Source organism: Hippocampus bargibanti, linkage group LG12 (genome assembly GCF_051943395.1).
Source record: "Hippocampus bargibanti isolate YZ-2025 linkage group LG12, ASM5194339v1, whole genome shotgun sequence".
Taxonomy (NCBI): domain Eukaryota; kingdom Metazoa; phylum Chordata; class Actinopteri; order Syngnathiformes; family Syngnathidae; genus Hippocampus; species Hippocampus bargibanti.
The window spans coordinates 17,889,484-17,915,602 of record NC_142745.1 but is presented as its reverse complement, the minus strand read 5'-3'; the positions used below and the strand labels follow the sequence as shown (position 1 = coordinate 17,915,602).

General features: G+C 42.2%; 1 protein-coding gene across 5 annotated transcripts in view; it reads right to left on the bottom strand.

The window, feature by feature from the left end:
* Positions 1 to 26,119, bottom strand: part of cntn3b (contactin 3b) — a 37,481-nt gene that overhangs the window by 10,804 nt on the left and 558 nt on the right. For 4 of the 5 annotated variants that reach the window (XR_016116634.1, XR_016116635.1, XM_089010270.1 and 1 more), the window contains exons 2-11: positions 20,853 to 20,991; positions 17,943 to 18,078; positions 13,396 to 13,571; positions 6,222 to 6,320; positions 4,550 to 4,753; positions 3,649 to 3,751; positions 3,217 to 3,401; positions 2,301 to 2,437; positions 1,817 to 1,946; positions 1,238 to 1,388 (exon numbers count right to left, since the gene is read on the bottom strand). Coding sequence is in view for 3 of the 5 variants with exons in the window: in XM_089010270.1 (XP_088866396.1) it covers positions 1,238 to 1,388; positions 1,817 to 1,946; positions 2,301 to 2,437; positions 3,217 to 3,401; positions 3,649 to 3,751; positions 4,550 to 4,753; positions 6,222 to 6,320; positions 13,396 to 13,571; positions 17,943 to 18,078; positions 20,853 to 20,943 (1,412 nt within the window). In the remaining 2 variants the exon portion in view is untranslated. The remainder of the gene's footprint in view (positions 1 to 1,237; positions 1,389 to 1,816; positions 1,947 to 2,300; positions 2,438 to 3,216; positions 3,402 to 3,648; positions 3,752 to 4,549; positions 4,754 to 6,221; positions 6,321 to 13,395; positions 13,572 to 17,942; positions 18,079 to 20,852; positions 20,992 to 26,119) is intronic. The other variant, XM_089010271.1, reaches the window with a different exon arrangement.

Sequence of the window (26,119 nt, the reverse complement as noted above, 5' to 3'; positions counted from 1 at the left end):
AAGCAAATTTGAAGCTTCATTTTGCCATACAGTGTCATACACAACTTTGTTAGGCTATTATTTCTCTCCATGTTGATGACTGTATTCCAATTTACCTTTCAATGAACGCGTGTTGGATTATTTTGTGTCATTCTATAAAACACTGATTTTGTGTTTGGTTATTTCAGACAAATGTCTTAAAAAGCACTACTGCAGCATCTAGCGAGTCAACATTGTTGTTTATCTCATCCAGACGCGCTGCTTGTGGTCCAAGTGCTGTTTTTCCCCATGCAGTGCAAGGATCTTTCCTTTTGGAAAGTATTTCCAATCCTGTGCCTGCACGTGCCACTTGAAAGACTTCATATAGTGTGCTAAATGTCAGTCATCTTTGGGATTGTACCGATTTTCAACACTGGAAACCAACGCAGCCTACAAAAGAGCATTGGTGCTGTATTACAAATTATTTTTGTTCTCGGTGTTTCAAGTCTCACGTGCCAGTCGGACACATGGGAGCAATTCAAAATGCACCAAGTTAGTAGGATACTATATTTGAGTATTTCAGTCCTTGCCCTTCTAGGTGTTTGAACTTTTTGTCTGCAAGTGTTTCCCTTCTAGTTAAAACACAAATGAGCATATTCTGTCTGTCGTGTCCCAGCGTACTTGTGTTTGTCTGCTCGGAGTGAGTCCTCACGGCCGTGTAAATGCCTTTGATTTGATCAATATACCCTCACTCTGTTTTCGATCAAGACTCAGACAGACAAACAACAAAACAAATCGGGCCGTATTTTAATCGTGTTGCGTTTCTGCATGGAATTGAGAGTCAATCGAGGTGCTGCTATTATCATCTACAAGCCCTGAGATGATTTACCTCAAACTCTATTTGTTTTAAAGATAAAGCAGAACATATCCACGCGTATAATTACAGGTGCCATAGCTTCAGTCTCACTTTTTTTAATACGCTGATGTGCAAGCGGATGCCATGTATCTTTAGCACAGATTCAATTAGCTTATCTTGTTGTCCATTTCAGTCGATATGATTGACTGGCCATCCTCATTATACACACCGAGCACTTTTCAAAACGGCTGTCATCAAGTAAGCAATGACCAATTTTTTCCCAGAGTGATGTGCCAATCTCCCTATCCCAGTACTCATTAACTTTCTATTCTTCCTTATTAGCACAAACGCCCAATACATATGATTCTAACATGTCTACTCAAAATGATTGCGAATGAAATGCATAGAGGAGACACAGTCTACCTTTCATTTCTCTGCAGCATCTCGTTGTCCTTTTTCCACAGGCTAATCGCTGGGGGCGAAGCTTGTGGCTTGCATTCGAGGAGAACTTCGCTCCCTAAGCGAGCTTTTACCAGGGCCTTTAATGGACTTTTAGAGAAACTGGGAGGTGATGCTGTGTGGGAGGGAAGAAAAAGGAAAAGTGAGTGTGATATCAACAAAAGACAAATCAAAATAATAAAATGGATGATTGGTCACTGAGCCTTGATTGTGGGCTTTGTGTTGAGTCAACAGATTAAAAGAAAGTATTCTGGGTAGACGAAATAGAAATCATGCTCAGTCCGATGAGAGTCATCCAAGCTTGTAAATAAATCATTACATCATCGCCGTGCATGTGTTTCTTGTAGTCTCCAAATCAATATGATAAATATGAGACAATCTTATGGATTCCTGCTTAGCTGGCAGTGTCCATAAAATTGGTGTTTGCAAACTAATTGCAGGGGAGAGATACGGGGCTGCCTGCTGGGTTTTTATCTGAGACAACGATCAAACGCGCAGACAGATAAGCAGCATAAAAGCAAGAGAGGAAGGAGCCGAGCTTACCTAACACCATTAGCTGGGCAGAGGAATAAATAACGCCATGTTTGTTTTCAGCTACACACTGATACATTCCGGAATCTGACAAGTTTAAAGTAGGTATGGACAGCGCCCCGTTTTCGATTTGTATCCGGCCCTGTGGAGGAAAAACAAAGAGTTCAGCATATCCGTCGCAATGCCAGGCTTTCATGTCCGAAGGCACAAAAGCAATTACTTGTGCACCATAAGGGGAGGGAGTCCGTGGGAAAGAAGAAGCAAAGGCCTAAGGAACCCTGTGGCATTCCACATATGTTCATTATGGAAGGCATAAGGACAAAAAATGCTCTCCTGCGAGGGGTTGGCTGCGGTCCTCAAGGCATTTCAACTAAAAAGTTGAAGTCACGTGAGATCCTGTGTGATCCATGTAATTACAGTTATAAAAACTTTTTTTTTTTTGCTTTATCAACTGCATCATTCCCCAAATTTTTAGAATCCCGACCAGTTGTATTACCTCTGTTATCACGTGTTTGCCATTCTTCAGCCAGCTGTATGATGGTTTCGGCTTTCCGCTAGCCTTACACTCCCAGAACAGCTTTTGGTGGATGGAGAGAACTGTGTTTGCCATTGTCTGGAACCAGTGAGGTTTAGCTTGAAATAAATGAGAGGATTACCTTTTCAAACACATGTTTACAGTATCAAGGCAGTGAGTGGATTAGACAACAAAAAACAAAAAAAAGCTGTAAAAAGCATTGTAAACTGTTACTGTTTTGTCAATAGCGGAAAATTCTGTACATTAAATTTAAAGTTGCTGGTTACGTTTTTATTTTATTCACCAATAATATTCAAAGGTGAACATTGCTGAGGCAAAATACAGCTCCAAAAGGTACACATGTAACATACTGTTTCCCAACAGTGTGGATTTTTATTGGGCTTCCAATCATCCGTGGTAAACACTTTCCATTGCTGTTTCAATTTAATATACAAACACACACGGAAAACAATTTTACTGAAAATGTGTGACTTAAGGTTACGCTCAAAAGCTCCTCTCACTTTACATTTGTCCTCAGCACAAACGACTGACTGTGTGACTCACCGTCACGGATGAGCCTGTTTGAAATGAACAATGGGAGTGATCTGATCCTTGAGGCTCTTTGTTTGACAGAAACTCAACAATTTCTGAAGCACTTGAAAAAAAACGCTGCTGCATACAAAGTGCTACACATGGAGTTATTTATCTGACCAGCAAACAATATACTAATAACATGGGCTAAAAATCAAGAGAATGAGTGTCCCTAAAGGACCTTCTCAAATGTTTATCAGAAAACACGGGTGATTTTGCACATCCTTCTCAAGAACAGCAGTAGTCTGCAACATGCAGTATGATCTTTTGGCGAATTAAGTGTAGAAGGAAAGATGTGTTTACTGACCATGGAATGAGATACGACCCCGTGCTGCATTTTTTCCCCGTCGATTTTCTGCAATACACTCGTAGGTTCCTGAATCTTCCTGCTGGAAATTTGGTATTTGAAGAACAGCGTTTGAGTTTTTCATTTTTACTTTACTTGGGAAAGGGACTCCAGTTGTTCTCCTCCAGCTGATTTCTGGCACAGGACTGCAGAAAAGGAAAAACATTCCTCTCATTAAATTTGCTGTACAGTATCTCTCCTCAAACCAATGTAAAGCTTACTTGTACAAGATCATAGCAACTTTCAAAACCTCCAAAATGAACTTGAACAATGGAATGATAAACATCAAGCTGAATAACATGACACTTAGGCAACCTTAAATCATCCCCAGTCATGTTCATCCATGCATTGATAAATTCACAGTATGTGAGAGCCACAACGATGCTGACTTACTTTCCCAGTGCAAAACATTCTAGTTTCACAAGTGATTCCTTTGCGGCTGGAATGGAGTCAGGGAAATGAACCTCTATTTTGGGTTCATATTCTCCCATTACCCCTAGAAAAGGGAGAACATTTGGACATCAGTAATGAAGCGCAGCCATCTAATACACACTGGATCAAAGAGAGAGCAGTGATACCGCGGGGCAGCAAATCATATGATCAAGCATGCATAGTAGAAGTGACCAATGCAGGGTTGGTAAAGAAAAAGGCAACTTACGAAATAATTCAGAAACTACCTACTTAGTAAAGAGTGAAACGCTGTGAAAACATGATTTATGTCTGTTTACCCATGTACCCATCCATTCGTTTTCTAATCCGCTTTATCCTCACAAGGGTCGCAAGCGTGCTGGAGCCTTTACCAACCATCTTTCTGCAGAAGCCGGGGTACAGTTGACCACTGTGCCACAACTTCGTTTATATAACAGGGGGAGGAAATCCCGGTTTTACATAAATCTTATAATATTTATTGTCATGAAAATATCAACCCAGTACAATTGTGATCGGAGTATATGGAGTGAGCTTGCTAGCAAGATCACTTGCTATAAGGGTAGCTAGCTTGTGAACTAAAATAAAGATAAATAGCAAAATGGATGGATGATAGATAGATAGATAGATAGATAGATAGATAGATAGATAGATAGATAGATAGATAGATAGATAGATAGATAGATAGATAGATAGATAGACAGATAGACAGATAGATAGATAGATAGATAGATAGATAGATAGATAGATAGATAGATAGATAGATAGATAGATAGATAGATAGATAGATAGGTCTTTGTTTATCATTGACTGATGATCAGTAGACCAGATGAACTAATGAGTCTTGAAACAGACTCATTATATTTACCATCACTTCTTAGGACCAGTGGTGTTGGGGAGCTGAACACCTTCTCCTCTGTGATGGTGTTATTAACCACACAAGTGTAGTTGCCCACATCCGAGGGTTCTACTTTGGCGATGTACAGACTTCCAGTCTCCTGTGAGATGAAGCGACGACTGTCTTGTTGAACAAAGTGGGGATATTGATTGAAGATCCATGCAAAAATCAGCTCTGCAATACAAAATAATTCAAATGCTTATAAGTCCACAATCAAAGGTGCGTAAGTAATAACATTTAAACGCATTGATACTTGAGGTTAATTTCACATCCGTTGGCCTCTTGTTCGACGAAATGATGCTCCATCAGTGCACCTTGAAAACCGGACTTCTCTAATTTGACATGGCAATATGTTGTGCACATTTGTTTTACTCATTGTGTTTTGTCTCATTTTGCTCATGCCACGGCGGGTATGTACTTTGTGGTTTACATCTACGTTCCAGAAGTGTGGCAATAAAAAAAAAAAATATTTAAACGAGCAGACAATAAGCAGATGTGATAAATCATCTCTTTGCATGTACTTGTCCCACAGCTGGAAAAATGAAATACTGTATGCCGCAATTTGGTAGTCAGGCGCATTCTTGGTTATGTGAGAAGATCGTTAGATGAGAAGATAGCAGTTTGCTGCTATTGTTGCATGTTGCAAACCTTTTGTAAATTGAGTGTCAGATGATTCATTTGTGATGGAAATTTGCTTGCTTCCATTGTGCTACTTTAAGTGATCGCCGCATGGCCATTTGGGCCAGTTGTCGTTACTCCACTTCATTCGTGATTCACCAGTGCACTTGAAATGACAGAGTTCACATCGAGCTTTGCAAGTGTCAAATGAAGTTTATGACCAAGTCACTTCTTACAAAATACAAACGAAAAACAGCAAGCCACGGACAACAAAAGAAAGCAACGGCAAGCTCCCACAGCATTCCTTTCAGTCATTTCTATAAATGTGAGAACGTAGAATAGCACTTTGGTTACAGCAGGCAAACTGCGCATAAGCCTGTGTCAGAGAAGAAAGCTGTCAAACTGTATTTCACAGTCGACTTTGGCCCATTATCCCATAGACCAGCTGTACAATGTGCCGTTCTACAATCGCTTCTCTTGTGTGGGAAATTGGTGTTCCAATGTGCAAGCCCCTGGATGATGAGAGAGACAATTTCAGCGGCGACCATTGTTCATCCCGCCGCTCATATGCCCAGGGAGAGTGAGAGCAGGAGAGAGCGAGAGAGAGAGACGGAGAGAGACAGAGTGAGAGCGAGGGAGAGAGAGAGCAAGAAAAACTAGCATCATCTTTATTTGGGATGTCATTTTGAAAAATATCTGTAGTTTTTGTTTGTTTTTTTTTTATCTTGAGAAACATTTTTTTTCTATGTATAGTCTCCTAGCTGGCTTATTTCAGGAAACTACTGGCAGCAGCCAAAGAGCATGGTGTGACAAATCCAGGCCAAGAAAATCTGCTCTGGAATTGCTTTGTCAGTAAGTTTGTGAGTATGGATGGATGACTTTTGAGAGCATGTGTGGGTGTGGGGTGTAATGGTGGAGGGCGGGGTCACTCAGCCCATGCAAATAAATATTTGCAAGACATCACCGCGCACGAAAGGAAGAAAAGAAGATATGTGGATTTGTGATCTGAAAAGGTTCAAATTACCTCCAGAATGCGCTGGCGGGCCACATAAGAGAACCACTCCTTGACCTTCTCGGACATTGACTGCACTTCTCACCGTTTGCGTTTTGAAGTTATCTAGATCTGAGGAAATGAGATTTAAAAAAAAAGAAGAGAGATATTTAGATAGCAGCTCTAAAAATATGAACTCGCTAACACCATTGGACTATCTGTCCGGGATCATGTGCTTTCCCTCCTCCAGCTTTCGCTTATTCATTGATGTTACACTTTGAGCCGCGGAACTTTAATAGGACATCATTGGTTTCTTTGGGACATTCTCCTGACAGCCCGTAATGCTTTGAAAGCATCTGGAGTGATGATGAAAGAAAGAGATATTGCCGTATGACGTTTGACTGTTTCGCACGAGGAAAAGATTAGGCGGCGCGCGGACTGAACAAACAATCGGGGAGCCTGCATGACAAATGAGTTTGCGCTGCCAGCGGCCATAAGAAGCATCATTATTAAATATGGTGTAATCTCGCACTTAAAAGCATTAGCTTCCTCTTGTCCATACAGGCGGTACGACTTATCCCTTTCAAATTAATCAGCAGTTTCGGGGCGGACAAAACCTACACCTGGAATGATAGAGCACCTCTGACTTGACTCTGTGAGCGACGGAGGTAAAGCTGCTGCCGACCATTCTCTAATCTGCCCGCAGCCTCCGGCAAACGGGCCGCTGTAAGCCTTCCAAACATAAACAAAAAGAGAGTCTCCGTGACCGATAACGGAAATTAAGAGGGAGAAGAGATTATGGCGAGAAGTGGGACGGAGCGCTGGTGAGATTAATGAGCGGCCCTCTGATGACCGCAATGGAATCCACCGGCGCCAAGTCCTGGCAGGATGCCGGGGTCACTCGAGCGGATAGCTGAGACAAAGGTGACTTCCATATGCATGGCAGGATTCACACGATGGCAATTGAGCACTCCCTCCCACCACCCAAATAGAAAGTATTGTGGTAAAATGACACAACACCGCACTTAGCTCAGCATCTTGTTTTCAGAGTCAATGTATTTTCCATGCCACATTTACTTTCTTTTCTTTCTTTTCTTTTCTTATTTGTGATTGTATTTTTTAATTTCAAGTGATTTCATTCTGTTTCATTATTTCTATTATTTTATTACATGATTTTCATTTCATTGTAATTTATTTAATTATATTTTATTTTATTTTATTATTATTATTTTAACTCTTATTTTATTTTAATGGAATTTATTGTTGTATTATATTTTTGTTTCACTGTTATTTATTTATTTATTTGCCCCTACACACATTTGTACCTCCCCACAAACGTTTGCGGATGTTTTCTTTTATACAACGAATATTTGTAATAATAGGCTTCAACATAACCATAACTGTGCATCCACAGAACAATTTCAACTGAGACTGAATTGGATTTCAAAGGAGACGGGAGGAGCTTGGAAGGCAAAAGTTCATCATAATTTATCATCGGCATTGAAAAGACGCTGATATTCAATTTCTCTGCTTAGTTTGGAAACAGAACCGGCTTGAAAGCAGGCGCGGCATTTCTCCTTCGTAGCATTGGCCTCATTACACAGAGAAAGTGCATCAGCCATGCTGATCTCTGAGACCTCCCTCCTTGTACATTTGGCAGACCATAAATGTCAAGCGGCATTGCTCTGCGCCCATCCCCCGTGTGGAAGATTCATTACGGGACTGTAGGGATAACGACGGGCCAGCTTGCGAGAGGAAGTGAAAGGGTCGTTGGCTCCTTGGGACATGAATCGATAGTCTGAGATTTCGATCAAGAGGAGAGCGGTTTCTGTTGGCGTAATTCGCTATACAAACATCTTTAAACATCTTTTTGCATCGTTTTGTTTTTCTTGGACTTCCTGATACATCATATCCTGCCTGCCTTTACATGATGTCACATCCCATTACGTCACACATGTACTTTCTGACCGCCTTGAATGTGTGGCAACATCATAAAAACAAAACTTAAAAATAAACCTTCATTTAATCTTTGCAGACACAGGTGTCAAAGTCAAGGACTGGTGGCTAAATCTGGCCCACCACATCCAATTTTTCGGCCCGCCAGAGCAAATCAAACTTGTTAAATTCCATGATGCTTGCTAAAATCCAAACCAAAATTTGAAATTGTCCCATGTCAATCACAATTGCAGTCATTATTTTTTACTTCAAATTTGAAAACTAATTATTCATTAATTTGTTGTGCGCTCTATATGTAATATGTGAAAGGGTTCAAACATTCTAATGACTTCCCCACATTCATAACGGCCTCAGAAAGCAAAATGCAATGTGGCCCTTGGCAAAAAATGACTGACAACTTTGCTGTAAAGCACAGGTGTCAAAGTCAAGACTGGGGCCAAATCTGGCCCCCCACATCATTTTCTTCAGCCCACGAAAGCAAATCAAACTTGTGAAATTCCATGGTGTCTCCTAAAGTCCAAACCAAAATTTCAAATTCTCATATATGTTTACCACAATCTTCTTCTTTTCCTTTCGGCTTTTCCCTTCAGGGGTCGCCACAGCGAATCAATGTCCTCCATCTATCCCGGTTTTGTGCATCCTCTTCTCTCACACCAGCTACATTCATGTCCTCTTTGCCCACATCCATAAACCTCCTCTTCGGTCTTCCTCTTGGTGTCCTGCCTGGCAGATGAAGGCTCAGCATCATTCTCCCAATATAGTCACTCTCTCTCCTCTGGACATGTCCAAACCATCTCAGTCTGGCCTCTCTGACTTTCTCTCCAAAGCCTCTAATATGAGTTGTCCCTCTAATGTACTCATTCCTGATCCTATCCAACCTGGTCACTCCCAAAGAAAACCTCAACATCTTCAGCTCTGCTACCTCCAGCTCTGCTTCCTGTCTTTTCTTCAGTGGCACTGTCTCCAGTCCAAACATCATGGCTGGTCTCACCACCGTTTTATACACTTTTCCTTTCATCCTGGCTGAAACCCTTCTATCACACATCACATATGACATTTTTCTCCAGCCGCTCCAGCCTGCCTGGACATGCTTCTTCATCTCTTTTCTACACTCTCCATTGCTCTGGACAGTTGACCCCAAGTACTTAAAATCCTCCACCTTCTTTATCTCTTCTCCCTGTAGCATCACTCTTGCACTTGGATCCCTCTCATTACACACATATATTCCGTCTTGCTGCGACTGATCTTCATTCCTCTCCTTTCCAGGGCATATCTCCACATCTCGATTTTCTCCGCCACCTGTTCCCCGTTCTCGCTACAGATCACAATGTCATCTGCAAACATCATGGTCCAAGGAGATTCTTATCTAACATCGTCTGTCAGCCTGTCCATCACCATAGCAAATAAGAAGGGGCTCAGAACTGACCCCTGGTGGAGTCCCACCTCCACCTTGAATTCCTCCGTCACACCGACAGCACACCTCACAACTGTCTTCCAGTCATGATACATGTCTTGCACCGCTTTGACATACTTTTCTGTCACTCCAGACTTCCTCATGCAATACCACAGCTCTTCTCTGGGCACCCTGTCGTACGCTTTCTCCAGATCTACAAAGACACAATGCAATTCATTCTGACCTTCTCTGTACTTCTCTATCAGCATTTTTAAAGCAAACGCTGCATCTGTCGTACTCTTTTTTTGGCATGAAGCCATACTACTGCTCACAAATGTTCATTTCTGCTCTTAGTTTTGCGTCAACTACTCTTTCCCAGAGTTTCATTGTATGGCTCATTAACTTTATTTCTCTGTACTTAGTACAACTCTGCACATCTCCTTTGTTCTTAAAAATGGGCATGAGTACACTTCGTCTCCATTCTTCAGTCATCTGTTCACCATCTAAGATCTTGCTGAATAACCCAGTCAGGACTGCCCGCCACCTCTCCAAGACACTTCCATACCTCGATTGGTAAATCACCAGGCCACTTCAGCGCCCTCCTCACTTCATCCTTGCTAATGTTTGTTACGTCTTGGTCCACAACAGTCACTTCTTTACTACTTGTTCCTTCTCACTTTCCTCATTCATCAATTCTTCAAAGTACTCTTTCCATCTTACCATCACACAATTGGCACCTGTTAATACATTGCCATCTCTATCCTTAATCACCCAAACCAACTGCAGGTCCTTACCGTCTTGGTCTCTCTGTCTCGCCAGCCTGTAAAGATCAGTCTCACCTTCCTTGCTGTCCAGCAGAGCATACAAGTCAGCATAGGCCTCTTGTTTGTCCTTTGCCACCTTTACTTTAACCGTGCGCTGCATCTCCTTATACTGCTTTCTACTCTCGTCCGTCCTCTTAGTGTCCCACTTCTTCTTTGCTAACCTCTTTCTCTGTATACACTCTTGCACCTCCCAATTCCACCACCAAGTCTCCTTATCTACCTTTCCTCCACTCGATACACCAAGTACTTTCCGACCTGTGTCTCTGATTATGTTCGCTGTAGTTTGCCAGTCATCTGGAAGGACCTCTTGCCCACCCAGTGCTTGTCTTACCTCCTTCCTAAATGTCATGCAACACGCTTCGTTTTTCAACTTCCACCATTTTGTCCTCACTTCAGCCTTTGGTATCTTCATCTTCCTCACTGCCAGAGTCCTTCTACACATCACCAACCTATGCTGTCTGGCTACACTCTCACCAACCACTACTTTGCGGTCCCTGATTTTCTTTAGATGGCGCCGTTGACACAAAATGTAGTCTACCTGTGTACTTCTGCCACCACTCGTATAGGTCAACCTATATTCCTGTCTCTTCTGAAAGAAATTATTCACAATAGCCATGTCCATTCTCTTAGCAAAGTCAACAACCATCTGTCCTTCAGTGTTCCTCATCTGGAGTCCAAACCGCCTCATCATCTTTGTTTCCTGCGCCAACATGTCCATTGAGGTCTCCACCAATTACAACCACCTCACTACTCAGGATGTTCTGTATGACTTCATCAAAGTCCAACCAAAATTTCTCCTTCTCCGCCAGCTCACATTCTACTTGTGGGTCATACCCACAAACAACATTGAACATCACGCCTTCAATTTCTAGCTTCAGACTCATCATTGTATCTGATACTCTTTTTACTTCTAAGACATTCCGAACAAACTCCTCTTTTAAGATAACCCCAACTCCATTTCTCTTTCTGTCTTCACCATGATAGAACAACTTAAACCCTGACCCTAAGCTTCTAGCCTTGCTCCCTTTCCACCTGGTCTCCTGGACACGCAGTATGTCTACCTTCCTTCTCTGCATCATGTCAACCAGCTCTCTACCTTTACCTGTCATTGTTCCTACATTCAAAGTTCCGATACAGTGAGTCCTCAACTTACGAAAGTCTTAACTTTTCATCTTACGAACGTCAAATTTATGAAAATTAAAACTTATAATAAGCACTATTTTCATAACACACCCACCACGGCTGGTCCATCAAGCACACGACCTTCGGATCTGGCGGAGTGATCTTCGGCGGAAGCACACGACAGAACAGCGCCCCAGCCGGCGCTACTTTCCACACCCCCTCTCATTGAATGCACACGTCGATCGCTTACTTGGAGCTTTTTGCTGATAATTTTACTATGATGGGACCGAAAAAAAAAAAAAAAAAACACCACAGGTTCGTGTTCAGCGCAAGAAGACACAAAATATAATCACCGTCGCTGAGAAGAAGGAGATAATTGAAAAACACGAACGAGGTGTGCGTTTGTGTGAATAAGTGGCCAAGCACGGCTATGCTAAGTCACCCATTTCTACCATTTTCCGGAACAGAGAAGCCATTTAAGGTACGTCTGTTGCAAAAGGTGTTTCCATGCTCTCAAAGCGACGGTCTCTGGCAATCGAAGAAGTTGAAAAACTTCTGTTCATTTGGATTAACGAAAAGCAGCTATCCTTCGACAGCGTGAGTAAAGCTATTTAATGCGAGAAAGCACAGCTAATTCACGCCAATATCGCCATGCGCCAACCTGGAAGTTCGGCACGTATTGAGGATTTTAAAGCCAGTAACGATGGTTCGAGAACATCTGAGGAGGAGATGACTGCAGCATCAAGTGAGCTCATAAAGGCAATGTTGGCAAAGTGGAATGATGTGCAGGCTTTTACCGAACAGTCCCATTCAGAAAAGACTGTGGCTATGACAATCATCAACATGATGAACAATAATGTGATGCCTCAGCTTCGTAAGACCTTACAAGTCAGAAAGCAACAGGTGTCAATTAAGAGGTTTTCAATCAGCAAAAATGATTAGGAATATCCAAAGAAAAAAAGAAGAGAAGCCACACCAGAGGTTAAGTTACCAACAGTCCTTATGGAAGGTGACTCTCCTTCCATAAGCCATCAACAACCATCAAAAAGGTAAATAAAACTTTATTTTACGGCACAGTTTATTTCTTTAATTACAGTCCTCATGTAATGTGCATCTCTTTCCAAACAGCAATTCCCTTTGACCTCGGACCTCCAACGCCATTCCATCAAGCCATCAATGACCATCACAAATGTAAATAAAACCACTTTATTTTATAGCACAGTTTATTTCTTTAATTACAGTCCTTATGGAATGTGACTCTTTCCAAACAGCAATTCCCTTTGACCTCGGACCTCCAACGCCATTCCATCAAGCCATCAATGACCATCACAAATGTAAATAAAGTGACACTATGATACAATGCAGTGTATTTCTTTCATTACAATACAATAGCACATTTATTATACATAGAATAAGGGATGTTGTGTGTAGTTTAAGGCGTATTTAGTTGAAAAGTATATTTTATGGAAAGCCGGGAACAGATTATTCCCATTTTAATGGTTTCCTATGGTGAAAAACAAATTTGAGATACACACTTTTCGCCTTACACACTCTGTCTGGGAACCAATTAAGTTCGGAAGTTGAGGTCTCACCGTATATGTTTACCACAATAACAGTCATTATTTTTTACTTCAGATTTGAAATCTAGTTTTTCATTAACTTTTTGTGCGTTCTGTATGTAACTTGTGGAGGGGATGAAACATTCCAATGGCTTTCCCCAAATTCATAATGGCCCTCAAGAGGAAACATAACACAGCCACATAGTCAACATTGCCTGCTAGAATGTATTCGGATGCAATCTGAATGACAAACTCAAGTAGACCTACACCTTTGACATGCACATCAGGTGCATCGACACGAATGATCCGGATAAAATGGGCCAACATGCTCGTCTGAGATTTTGAAGACTCACAAGCAAATTGGACGCTCGCCTGTCGGCTCAGGATGGCCCCTCTGGCATTGAAGGCTTTGCACTGGTAGATGCCGGAGTCTCGATCTTTGTCCGGGTTGCTAATGATCAGGCTGCCTCCAGACATGCGACGCCGGTAGTCATTCTCAAGATCAATGAGTGTTCCGTTGAGTGACCAACTGGGAAAAAAAAATTGCAAAAACAATCAAATGCTGAGCTCCCTAGAGATGCAACCTCAGTGTTTATCACTCCGATCGATATCTTGCTCAGCCCACTTGTACAGTCACAGACACATTGAGGGAAAATGTAATTTTGTGTTTGGAATACTTGAGTTTTAATCACATTGCTAATAATCTGGTTAGCAAGTTACATTTTTATAATGCCATTATTGATAAGGAAATGTGTAAGTCTCAGATAAAAACAAAATCTGGTCCAGTCCAGTCCAAAGTCCAGATCTGGCTTGATAGAAATGACATCACACATCCGTCTTCTGCCTTTCTTTGAGTTGAATAGCCGTGGGCGTTCTAAAGTCAAAACCGATGGAATTGGCTTGACTCGAGAAATTCGCATCACCTGTTTTGATTCAATCGCTGACAAGAAATTTTCCAAGGCAAAGTTACAGCTCTAAAAATATATGTAACGATGACATGAAAAACACTTTTTGATATTTAGGGACATTTAATCTCATATTCTTCATTTTTGGATGGGAGTACGTTTCCACCCTCAAGTTCAGATTTCAAAGTCCCATTTTTTTCAAATTTTCAATTTTTTCCAGACACAGCACATTGCTAAACAAAAGCAAATTGAACAAAATTGTTTCTAATTTTGTTCAACCAAGAATAGGAATTTGGATTGTTGACAAGTTCCGCAATCATCAAATGTCAACAAAATCATGGCCAACTTTGAAACCAATGGAAAAGGCAGTTTGAATTTGCTCACTGAATGCATTCGCCAAACTCTAAACATATTTTCATCGTCATATTTATATTGTATCGCACCTTCATTGCTTTCCATCAATAAATGTTCGTTATATTCTGTGTATTGTAATTGGAGCCATTTTATTGGTAATTGTGACAACGAACAATTCACTACGTCCCGCGAGGTACGTTGTAACGAGGTTTGAATGTCATTTTTTTTGTTGTCATGCTCAACATCGATGGCAACAATTAAAGCCGCAGCCACTCCGACTGAGTGATTTTAAAGACCAAGGTAAGCCAAGCGAGTTTGGGAAAAATCATCCATTGGTCTGTTTTCGTTCGTGTCCAATGCATTCATAAAACAGCAGGTAATGCCTTTAAAAATACGAGCAAGCCTAGCTCAAGCACTTTGGATTGTATCTGGCGCCATACGGCTTCAGTCCGAGGGGAATTTACAGCAAGTCCAAGACTCCTCTTTTCATTGAGTTCCGCTGTAGGCACAGCATCATCTGAGCCTCCCAAGTGACCTCGCCGTAACCTTGGCTTTCACATACATTTTTCATGAAGTCTCATCAAACAGACCGGCGACTGTACGGTAGCCGACTGTAGCGCCTCATCTGGCTTTCCTTCGGGCCAGACGTCCGCAGAGATGGCACTAGCCGTATACTTTTTGCATACGGACGCGCGCACGGCGCAATATTGCTCTTCGGGTATTAGAACGATGCTCAAGACATTATCAGATTCAGAATCAGAAATCCTTTATTCGTCCCACAATGGGGAAATTTCCATATCTTTGTCGCTCAATGAAAAAGAGGTGAGAAATTTGAGTCCAAATCCACGGCAATATTTGTTACTGAAACAGAACGTGGTGGATTGTCTATCCTTGCCAGAGTTAAAATAAACGGTTTCGCATCAGAGTTTGCAAGGCAAAATTTGCCCCATGTTAAAAACACAGTCACACAACCTCCATGGCTTTTCGTGGAAGCTTGAGGCGGTCATGTTAAATCAGGGATGTCCAAACCTTTTGCAAAGGGGGCCAGATCGGGTGTGTTATAAATGTAAGTGGACTGGAAGGGGGTCAACCTTGGCAGATGTTCTACATTCAACAGCAATTGATTGAAATAAATTTCAGCGAGCCATTCTGTGTTTCACATTTGCTTTTTTTGTGGTTTTCATTTCAGCAATCTTCAGCATGTGTTTTGATTGATTTGAATCATGCATATTCAAATGTAATTGATATTAAACATTGAAATTGAATATTCACTTATCTTCACTTTTTTAACACTTTAATGATCATTAACTTTCATTGTCGCCATTTTAGAAAATTGTGGGAGCTCATTCAGTCAATGAGTCCTATACTAATTTGCTATTCCGAATTGAGCCTCTCGATGGCAGCACTTAGCACATGCGGGTAACAGCGCTACTGCCCAATGTATTCATTCTACCATGCCGGCCAGACGTTATTGATTTTATGACGGAGGTTGCAGACCAGATGAAAATTGACCATTGGCCACATTTGGCCCCAAGGCCAGACTTTGGACATGTCTGTGTTAAATCATGTGATATGATCACAATATATACTTGAGCGAGTCGGAGAACTTTTATGAGCACACATATCTGCAAAGGAGCGTCAAGCAGCCTACTGATCCTGTAAGAGTCCGAACATCGGACGCAAGATCATTTGGCGCAGATAAACGCGGGCCATCTTCTCAAGGGATCATGGCTTAGATCATTCTGGCGCCTGTCTCTTCTGCCTAGGCACTGTGAGTGAGTTCCGAATAAACATCTTCATCTTTACACTCCCCCACTTGTAATTACGTCTGCTGCAGAGCCGTAAACACAGCCAACGCTATAAATCTGCTTGAAGTCACATTCCATGATTGGAGACCATCCAGTTTTTTTTCCCCCACCCTGCGTTTTTTTTCCAATCACTGCTGTGTCCTTGATCTTGCGTTACAGCCGATTCATGGTAAACACAGTGACAGGTGTATTCATAACGCCCAGCTAGCAGCTCTGCAATACGCCGCGTGGCTCCACTGGACTATTTATCAAAAGAGACTCTGTCGGGGCTCCTCGTCAGACACTTGCGGCATCGACAATGGCTGAAGAAAGAGCTTAGATAGCAAGCGCTAATACTTGTAAAACCCCAACATGAGAGAAATCTTTCGAATGAATATGGCGTCCAAATATTGGACCTCCCACTCATCCAATCATTTCTACAGTCAAAGGCTTTTTACAACGTACTTCGAGGGACATAACAGATCTGGATATTATAACGGTAGTTTGGTGTAAACATTGTCAATAAAATGGCCACCAATTACGGTATGTAACACAGTATGAACATTTATCTCATTCACTGCGAGACAATGTGCAATAATGTGCCCAGTGCCAGGGTTTTTGTCATTTTCACTCGAATTGCAGGACCCACAGAATATTGAGTTTTAGGACTACATAAACATTCAATTAGCCATGAGAAACCTTAGACTCTGTACTTTCATCAGAAAAAAACAGTTAATTCCTAAATTATATGGGTCTGGAGTTAGCTGACCTTGAAATGGGGGCGGCTGTCCAAAACACAATACGATACAGTACATATTGATTTATATCGCACTTTAACAGCAGCTGCAGCTGTAACGAAGCGCTAACATGGACAAAAGGCAAATGCTTCCCCCTTGTGGAAGGAAAAACTTTGCTCGAGGTCTGACCAGCGCTTTATTGGCACCCCCTTAAGAAAACCCAAAAGCGAACAAATTCTGGAATGCCGCTCCACATCATGCTTTTAAAATCCTAAATAAATTTGGCAATGGCAGTGAATGAATGAAGGATGTAATACAATATAAACATGACAATTACCACAATTGTCATTGTGATACCATCCTTTTCAAGGCTAGCATCCCTCCGTTGCCCACCTCCTCCAGAGTGTCCAGGTAGTACTCCAGGACAGAGCTGGCCCGCTGGACCAGTCAGTCTGAGATGCTGCCTGGCCAGCAGACTGTTGACGAGCAGGAAACAGGAAGCTGCTAATATTTCTTAATCAACAAAACAACCGAGCAGCTACTAAGCATTAAGCTAGAGAGCACACGCAAGCCACTCAAGCCCAGAGGCTCACCAACCAGGTCGACCACCGAGCTGTCTAAAAAGTGGTCAAAGTGATCCAGGCGACTCCACTCCTCCCCACCCCCTGTTTTGTTTTCTGGCAAAACATTCTTCCGATATGTTTGTCTTGGAAGCAATGTCACTCACAAGCAAGGTGAGTGCGCCCGCTTTCCAGCTCGCTGGGCTGCTGACTAAGCAGCGAAACACAATAACCCCCACACCTCCCACCCTCGCCGCCCTTTTTAGGCAGAATGCTGTTTATGAGCTTGCTGGTCATTTGCTCGAGAGGAAATTTGTAGAACGCGACTGTGCAGTTTCTTAGTATTGCAGTTTTCCAGTATGTGTCCTAAACATACATGAGAAGTGGTTCACGTTGATTGCACAGCTGTCCAAATCATTAGGGAAATTTGGCCACGTGACCCCAACGGCTCATTTTGCAACTCATGGGAACTGTCATTACATCACAAAAGCACTAAAGCGGAATTGGATGCGTGCAGTTTCGCGACACGGAGCAGATTGGCTTTTGTGGTCATTTACCTGTACTGTGGCATCGGGCTCCCTTCCGCCTCGCAAATAATGGTGGCCTGCTGTTCGGGCGATTTAATCGGCAAAACGATGTCAACTGGCTCCATCCTCAACTTCGGTCCTTGAAATTTCACATCGTCCGGAAAGCCTGCCGAAAAAAAACAACGGTGTGACATTCGCAAAGACGGAGAGGACCAGCATGACATACAACAACAACTGACGCGCCGTGTATTTTTCATGTTTACTTTTCTTTCTTTGAACCTTGGAGGGTATTTCGAAGGGGAAATACTCTTGGACTATTCCCATGGTGTTACGTGTCTATTATTTGCTTATCTTGCAGCAAGGAAAATGCATCCCGCTTATCTTGGGCTTTAACTGTATATGCAGACATATTTGGCTGCACAGTATTACCCCCCTCCTAACCCCTCACTTCAAAATGCAAATGGTTACAAATATTGGAAATAAGTCATTTACTGCTTACATCAATGGGAAAACATGAGACGAGGTCAAATTTAACTGGTGTTGTGTACATGAGTGTAGCGTTCAGGCACCTTGTGAATAATAGTAATAAAATGACAAAATGGGTCAGGACTGCTGAAGGGGAAGAACTCGGAATTCCTTGGAAGCAAAGCCGAGTCAGAACGTGTGTGTCAGACTCGGCGAGCGCATAACTAAGGGCTCAATGGGTGAACGCATCTTTTCAGTGCTTGAAAGGAAGATGGGGGGAATTAAATCTTCTATCGAACGAAGGCACGGCCAACAAGACGTCCAGAGGAGCGGCAATTGCTTCCTGATTGCTCACACGCTGCAACATATGGTTTGTCATCGCACGGTTCAGTCAGGTGAATTTGATCGGAAACCAAACACGGTCGATCAATATTCGACAGGCACCCCATTTAAAGGACAACCGACGTCTCCGGACAAGTTGTGTCCGTAATTTGTAAAATGGCTTCAAATGACTTCTACTGAGCGTATTTTAATAAGATTCCACCGCATATAGCTATACGTATTTTACGTTTTAAGACTCACTCTGAATATTCAGCAAGTCTTGTTTTTGAGTTGGTGACGAGTCCGTACGTGACGTCACGAAAGGACCGCCCCCTGACCGAAAACAGACATTGTAGCAGTCCTTCCATCACGTCAATGTATTTTGCTGTACATGTTTGGTCTGAGAACCGTGTTGCACCCACAAGCCGCCAGAAGAAGGCATCCACAATCCATATAAGGAATTTATAAGCCCGTGGAAGCAGAGGTGGCCACTAGAGGTCGCCATTTTGTGTCTCTTTTTTTTTGGGGGGTGAGAGATTTTCCCCCAATGTTGCCTCAAAATGGCACATATAATTCTTTAATCGATTGCAAACATGTATGCTTTCCTCTTCAGAACTATTTGAATCATATTCATAACTGGATGTGTAACAAGAAAGCATATTCTCCGAATCTGATTCACAAGCAATGCAAGACGTCTTAGCGTGACGTCACGAACTGGGGGCGGGACTTTCTGAAAATGCCGCAGCTAATTTTTTTGCAGATTTTGGACACTCTAAGTCATTTTTATATCATACTGCGTGTTTTGGGTATTTTAGATGCTATAAAACGTTTTTCTGATGTCAGTTAAAAAACAAAAAAGTGACGTCGGTTGTCCTTTAAGAGGCGCATCATTCGTGAACAAAAAACATCGGAAACCAAGTGATAGTCTCAGTATCACGAGCGTTATCAAATCATGTGATTTTCAAGGGCAGTGACCAAAGAACCTTGTTACATGACCTCGCAAGACCATGTTTATTGGCTGTTTCCACAAATACGGGTGGGGGGGACCATGACAAAAAATAAAAATACGGTATTACTAAAAATGACATTTGGTGACAAGGGAGATTTGTTTTTAATTTAATTTAATTTAAATACAACTATTACGCGAGATTTGTTTTTGTTTTTTAACTTTTGACCTATTTGAACTTTTGAATGATTGAACGTTTCTCTTTAACTGAACCAACAAATAAAACATTCATGATTAAGAAAATACCACAATTTATATCTTCAAAACACCAGAGTAAAGCAAGATGGGACAATTTTAGGTGCACTTTGTGCTCTCTGGCTGATTTAGGAAGACATCAAAGTGGTGATGTTACAATAACAGTTTGAAATATGGTCACATTGCTTCAGTTTGTTCTTTTTTAGGGGTCCCTGAATGTGAGGATGAGATTCAGCTGCTGTTTAGTGTAGAGCCGGATCTACTCTCATAAACTCATCAACGGAATTCACAAGATACCGTAAACATCATAGAATTACTTTCTGGTCTGACTTCAGTGTGTTTCAAAAAATGGACGCATTTTTCAGAAAGGGACCCTTTCATCCTCTCATTTGTCCGTCTGAGGCCCTCAAACGAAAAAGTTTGGACCCCCCCCTGATGTATATGAAAATGATTTTGTGAGTTGTTTGAAGAGAGTGTGTTATTTCTGTGTGGGTCTCTCATATCCCACGTGGCCACAAGGGTAGAGAGAGAACCTGGGTTAAATGGAGCTGAAATGACTGGCGAGATTAATCGCACAGTTGCTGTTAATGATCGCGACAGGCCACGAACAGCAATGGTGATTGGAATCCTGGCTGTTTGCTACTTATGCGTGTAAGGGGTGGTGTTCCCCTTAGGAACGCGTAGGACAGCAGTCCTTGTTTCATTCAGTCTTGTCTCACTGGAGACGTCTCGGGTTGTTTACGGATGCACTAATTGGACTGCTAACTTATTAACAACTCTATTATGCAGGTCGACATTTGAACGTAAGACTATTAATTGGAAAATCCACTTTGGAGGTGCATGTTACAGAAAAGAATGAAGCAAAAAAAAAATCATCACTTTTGTTTCGCAGTCTGGAAAATGATGGCAATGAGGGCAGTGTCTCTGGGCGCTAATGTGTTCAAATCTCTTACCTGCAAAGCATCCCGTGATTGATAGAAGTACAATTTGTTTCCATGGTAACACCATTTTTAGTTGTGCCGGGTGAATGGGACTCTCATCCATGTCCTTGTCAATGGAATTCTCTCCTTGAGAGAAAGAAAGATTTTGAATCTGAAGGGAAGCAATTACAGAGATGATTAAAAGATCACATTTTGTTTAGAAATACAGAAAGCAAACCCCCACCACTACCCTCTCTGCCCCCCCCCCCCCCCCCCCAAAAAAAAAAAAAAAAGGTCCTGTAAAACAGTTTGTTGTTGGTGGTAGTCAAAATAAGGAAAGTGATTCAAAAGCAAGCCGGAAGCAACATTTGGAGAAAATATCTGGGATGCAACCCGTCACTGCAATTTGCAGGTGGCGCGGAAGAATAAACGGCTGCTTAATGGGTGTGTTTGATTCGAATCCCCACCTAACAAGCTCATATCTCCGGCTTGAAAGAGAAGTGGGGAAGGGAATGAATGACCTCAAAAGATACTTACTCTCTCCCTATTTGACTATTAATAGGAGCTCGCAGACTGCGTATGGCGGCGCTCTGCAAAACGCCACTTCATGCTTTCGCAAAGAGTTTGGAGTTTGGAGCGCAAAAAAATCCATTAAAAAAGAATACCATTGTCACTCTGAAGCTCCTCAACTCACTTCGAGAGTTCATGGGCACTAAGATTCCCACAATTGGCGTAATTGAATCTGTAATCGAATAATGCAATTTCCAAAATCAATCCAGAATTTGGCCATCTTGCTATTTCCAAAGTATATGGCCCAGAAATGGAATAAATACGAGTCAAAGCTTGCATTAAGTTAAAAATGACGTGGCAGACTTTTAATGCACTTTCGGATTTTTGACTTGCAGTCCATCGCACAGATCAAATCAACCATCAATTGATGACCTCAATCGCGGTTCAAGGTTTTTCCGCTGTGTGCACGAAGCAGGCCTCGCCGGCTGCAACCGCGAACTACGCAGACGGGGCTTTGCTCAAGCGATGACCTACATCACAGTAAGTGGGAAGTGATATGCCTCTCAGGATTAAGAAAACGACCCGACGCCTTCATCCTTACAACGTCACCCGGTGGTGGTGATTAACCCGCAGCTATTTTGGGAATTGCTCAAATAGACACCCAACATGACCACTCATATTTTTCCAACAAAATAGTGACCTGCTGTAACTCAACGACTGGAGGTCTTTGCCATCGTGCAACGCGAATGCAGTCACACCAAGAGTGGATTTGCCGCATTTTGACATTTTAGCTACTCTGAAAACCCATCGTGTTAAATTACACGCTTTCTGGTTTCTGGACAAAAAAATGCTGAGTTCCTCAGCGGCTCAATATTAAGTACTGCCCGTCGTCCATGTGCCATGGGATCCTAGACGCCGACTTCAAACCATCAGTTCACAAAGCCTCAGGTTGCGGTCAGGGTAATCTCCCAGGATAGCTTTGGCCGCAGGTTTCTTATTTTGTTGTTTTCTGTGGAACGGCACGCCGTCTCTGCCGATGTGACGCCGAAAAGCCTGGCAAGCTGACAAAAAAAAAGTCCAAAAGAGTCTTGGATCGCTTGTTTTTATTTAACAGACCGATTGGGATTGTTGGATTTCCATCCCAACATTTTATCATTTTGACAGGAATGACGAATGTCAATTTATGCATTAATTAATATATATTTATTTATCTGTGTCTTTCTTTCTTTCTTTCTTTCTTTCTTTCTTTCTTTCTTTTTTTCTTTACTAGCATATTCCAAGAAATCTAAAAATAATAAAACATCATATTTGAACTGTAAGTTTTATTTTTAGTAAATGAATATAATTTGACGTGTTGAAAAAGAGATTTAACCAGGCTTTTTTTGGTTAATTTTCAGTAAATAATAGTCATCTTTTAGCATAAATAAAATAACATTATTCAACAGTTTTATTTATGAGCCATTGGATGTGGGGTGACGGGGGTCTTAATTAAAACTCTTCTGTTTATTTATTTTGGTTACAAGATTTGTTAAAAAAAAAAACAATGAATACAGAGTGGCTTCCAAAATTATAAGGCCATGAAGAACTATCTTCGAGCACACATTTAATGGTGGTTAGGGGGAAATGGGGGGAGGGCACATTTGCAAAATGGGTAAATAAACAGGACAACTTATGTTTTCTCTAAGTCAATTCGGGTTTTGACACATGAATCAATTGATGGTTTTAGAGTGTACAGTATTATTATTTCTGGGAGGGGGAGGGGGTCCCAACATACAGTATTGCCAAGCACTAAATGGCAGTGCAGAATGCAGCGACATGTGACACAACTGCCTTTGCAGACTTTATTGGAGTCATTGGCGGAAATGCGTCTGGTGCTAAATAAGATGAAAGTTGATTCGTCGGGCTTGTTGTTATTGGTCGCTGACATCTTGTGGAACCTTGAGGGCAGCTTTGTTGCAAGAATATCGAATCATGGCATTGGAAAAGGATGCTGTTGCTATTTTATGGGCAAGCCGAACTGCATTCCGACAGCATGCAAATGTTGAGATTTTGTATCCGGCCTCTGCACCAATCACAAACGATTTCAAGCAGAATTAAATGAGTCCTTGTTGTCTTTTCAAACTATGCAATCATCTCAAGAAGATCATTTTGTAAAAAATCATCGAGGGATGAGACACACGTCTGCTTTGCCTGGGAATGAGAATTCGCACTCAGTCGTGCGCCGGTGCATCCTAATTTACTCTGACTGAAAACCTGCACAGCAGCGTCCCACTTCACATAATCCGGGTAGTGACAGAAAAAAATAAATCAAATCATTCACAAACAAAGGCAAGCTTGAATGTCTGTGTCACACACTTCCGGCTTCAGCAGAAACCTGAATGGAAAGAAAAAAAGCCAAGAACTAATTATTAGACACTCATTGTGTCGTATTGCCACGTCATCACTGGCCCAGCACTTTCTGATTCCAACGGCTATGATGCGTCTCAAATTGAATTTATTTAATTCATTTTTACTAATTTCTCTCCTGCTCCCACCACACTTCAATAAGCTCGAATATTCATAACCTGGATGAACTCGCCAAAGTTAGCGTTGTCGCATTTTATGATTTCATTCTTCGGATTTACGCTTTAAAAACGGCTTCACGCCTTATCGAGTACATCCTAAGCGCGACTGCTGTGCCGTGAAGCAATCCCCGAAAGATCTTGTGTGAAAATGAAATGAGTAAAAGGATACAAACACAAACAGACATACGCACGCACACGCGCACACACACACACACACACACACACACACACACACACACACACACACACACGCACGCACACACACACACACACACGCACACACACACACACACACACACACACACACACACACACACACACACACACACACACACACACACACACACACACACACACACCATTTTTTACGGGTCTTAAAAAAAGAAAAATCAGTCAGGCAGCTTCAACTGATCCAAAATGCTGCATCCAGAGTTTTGACAAACACCAGGAAACTGGGCCACATCAGACCTGTCCTCAGATCCCCGTAGTAGCCGAAAAAAAATGATGCGTTTCATTGACTCCATTTTATTTCCTCAAGTGGGGTTCAATTTGGATTTGGTAAAACATTTTGGAGTCGATATCGACTCGACTCAAATGTATCTGGATCCAGTTGGTTTTCTACCATGCAAAAGCTTGCCAAAACAAAACAGAGTCCATTAAACGCGGCGAGCGAGATGACGGAGTGTGCATTTCCACGTGTGGCGTACTGATTTTGTCAAAAGCAGCAGCATGGCTAAAGCGCCCCGCCCCACCCTTCCCGTTTTCAGCGTGGCCGCAACGCTTAACTGCTGCTTGACACCCAGAATGGTAACGAGCGCACCTAAAAGACAAAGAAGCAGTGAACCGTTTCGCACCCCCATCATCAGCCAAGCACATCCCCAGACCTTGATGCAGCCACAAACACATCACTGGCCAGCAAGACTCCCCCTCCTCCCACTCTCTTGGTGTGCTTTTCCCAAATATTTTTTTTTCAGTTTCCAACAAACGATGAGAAGGTTTCTTCAGCCGTCATCTGTACAATTTTGAAGGTTTCGGACATCCGAAACCTTCAAAATTGTACAGATGACGGCTGAAGAAACCTTCTCATCGATGGACCACTCCTGTACGACTGAGAGCTTACACAGAAGTTTCCAACAAACTCAAATGGTGGCAGTCGTGTCGTCGGTGATTTCAAGCCCCATATGATCACTTTGGGGAACGACTCTTGAAACGACTCTTTTTCTGGAGCCACGTGTGGAATCACCCTCATATCTCTCCCCTTCGCAATGTCTACGTCTACATTCATCGGCCTTCTGTATGATACCGAACACTTTGCAAAGCGGATCGTGCAATAAAAACGAGGAGTGCAGTGTATATTAATGGAGACAAATTCCTTGTGTGCTCTACATACTTGGCCAATAAAGATGATTCTGATTCTGATTCTAATTCCGATTCTGACTAAGACTCTGACTCTTACTCCGATTCTGATTCTTATTTCAATTCTGATTCCGATTCTGAAAAAGGAAAGCATGCAGTGGCAGGCACGATTTTGCCGGACGATGGAATAATTCACCGCAAGTCTTCCAAGACACATAATTCTTCCTGTTAAGCTGTTGCTCGATATCGTGAAAATGATGTGTAAAGAACTATAAATAAAAACTAACGTCAGGGGGAAAGCATTATAATCCCATCTGGGTAATGAGGTGCTTTGAAGATGCCGGTTGTTCCTGTCGGGTACGCGTTTGGGTCTAAAGCAAAATTGAGAGAGAAGCATGGGTAAATATTGAGATTTCTCCAGGAGAGATTACTTTGCGGAAGAGCCAATTTAGAAATGCCCGTTTCATGCTTTAGAGGGAGCAAATCAACCGAGTGAGTTTAGAAGAAAGAAAGATGACAAAATGATTCAGATGAAAAGTGGGTCGCCATCCAATTTCTGATGACTGGGAATGATATACCGTCAACCTCAAGCAGGGCAAAACGCCGCCTTGAAACCTCTCTCCAAAAGTTGTCGGCTTTCCTTCGTTCCTCTATCTGCCATCTGGAACAGGCGCCGGATGAAGCCATCCATTTCAATCCCGGTAGTACCATCCAAAGCATTGGAGACCCATCGAGAAACGCGGTTGTCAGCATCACACACGAGTGGCCGCTCTCAATCAAAGTCCATTTACTCCTATTGAACGTTTCGCCGCGTTGTTTAGTTTTCCAGCTTTGATTACATTGGGTGTTGTTTCTTGCCATTTCATTGCG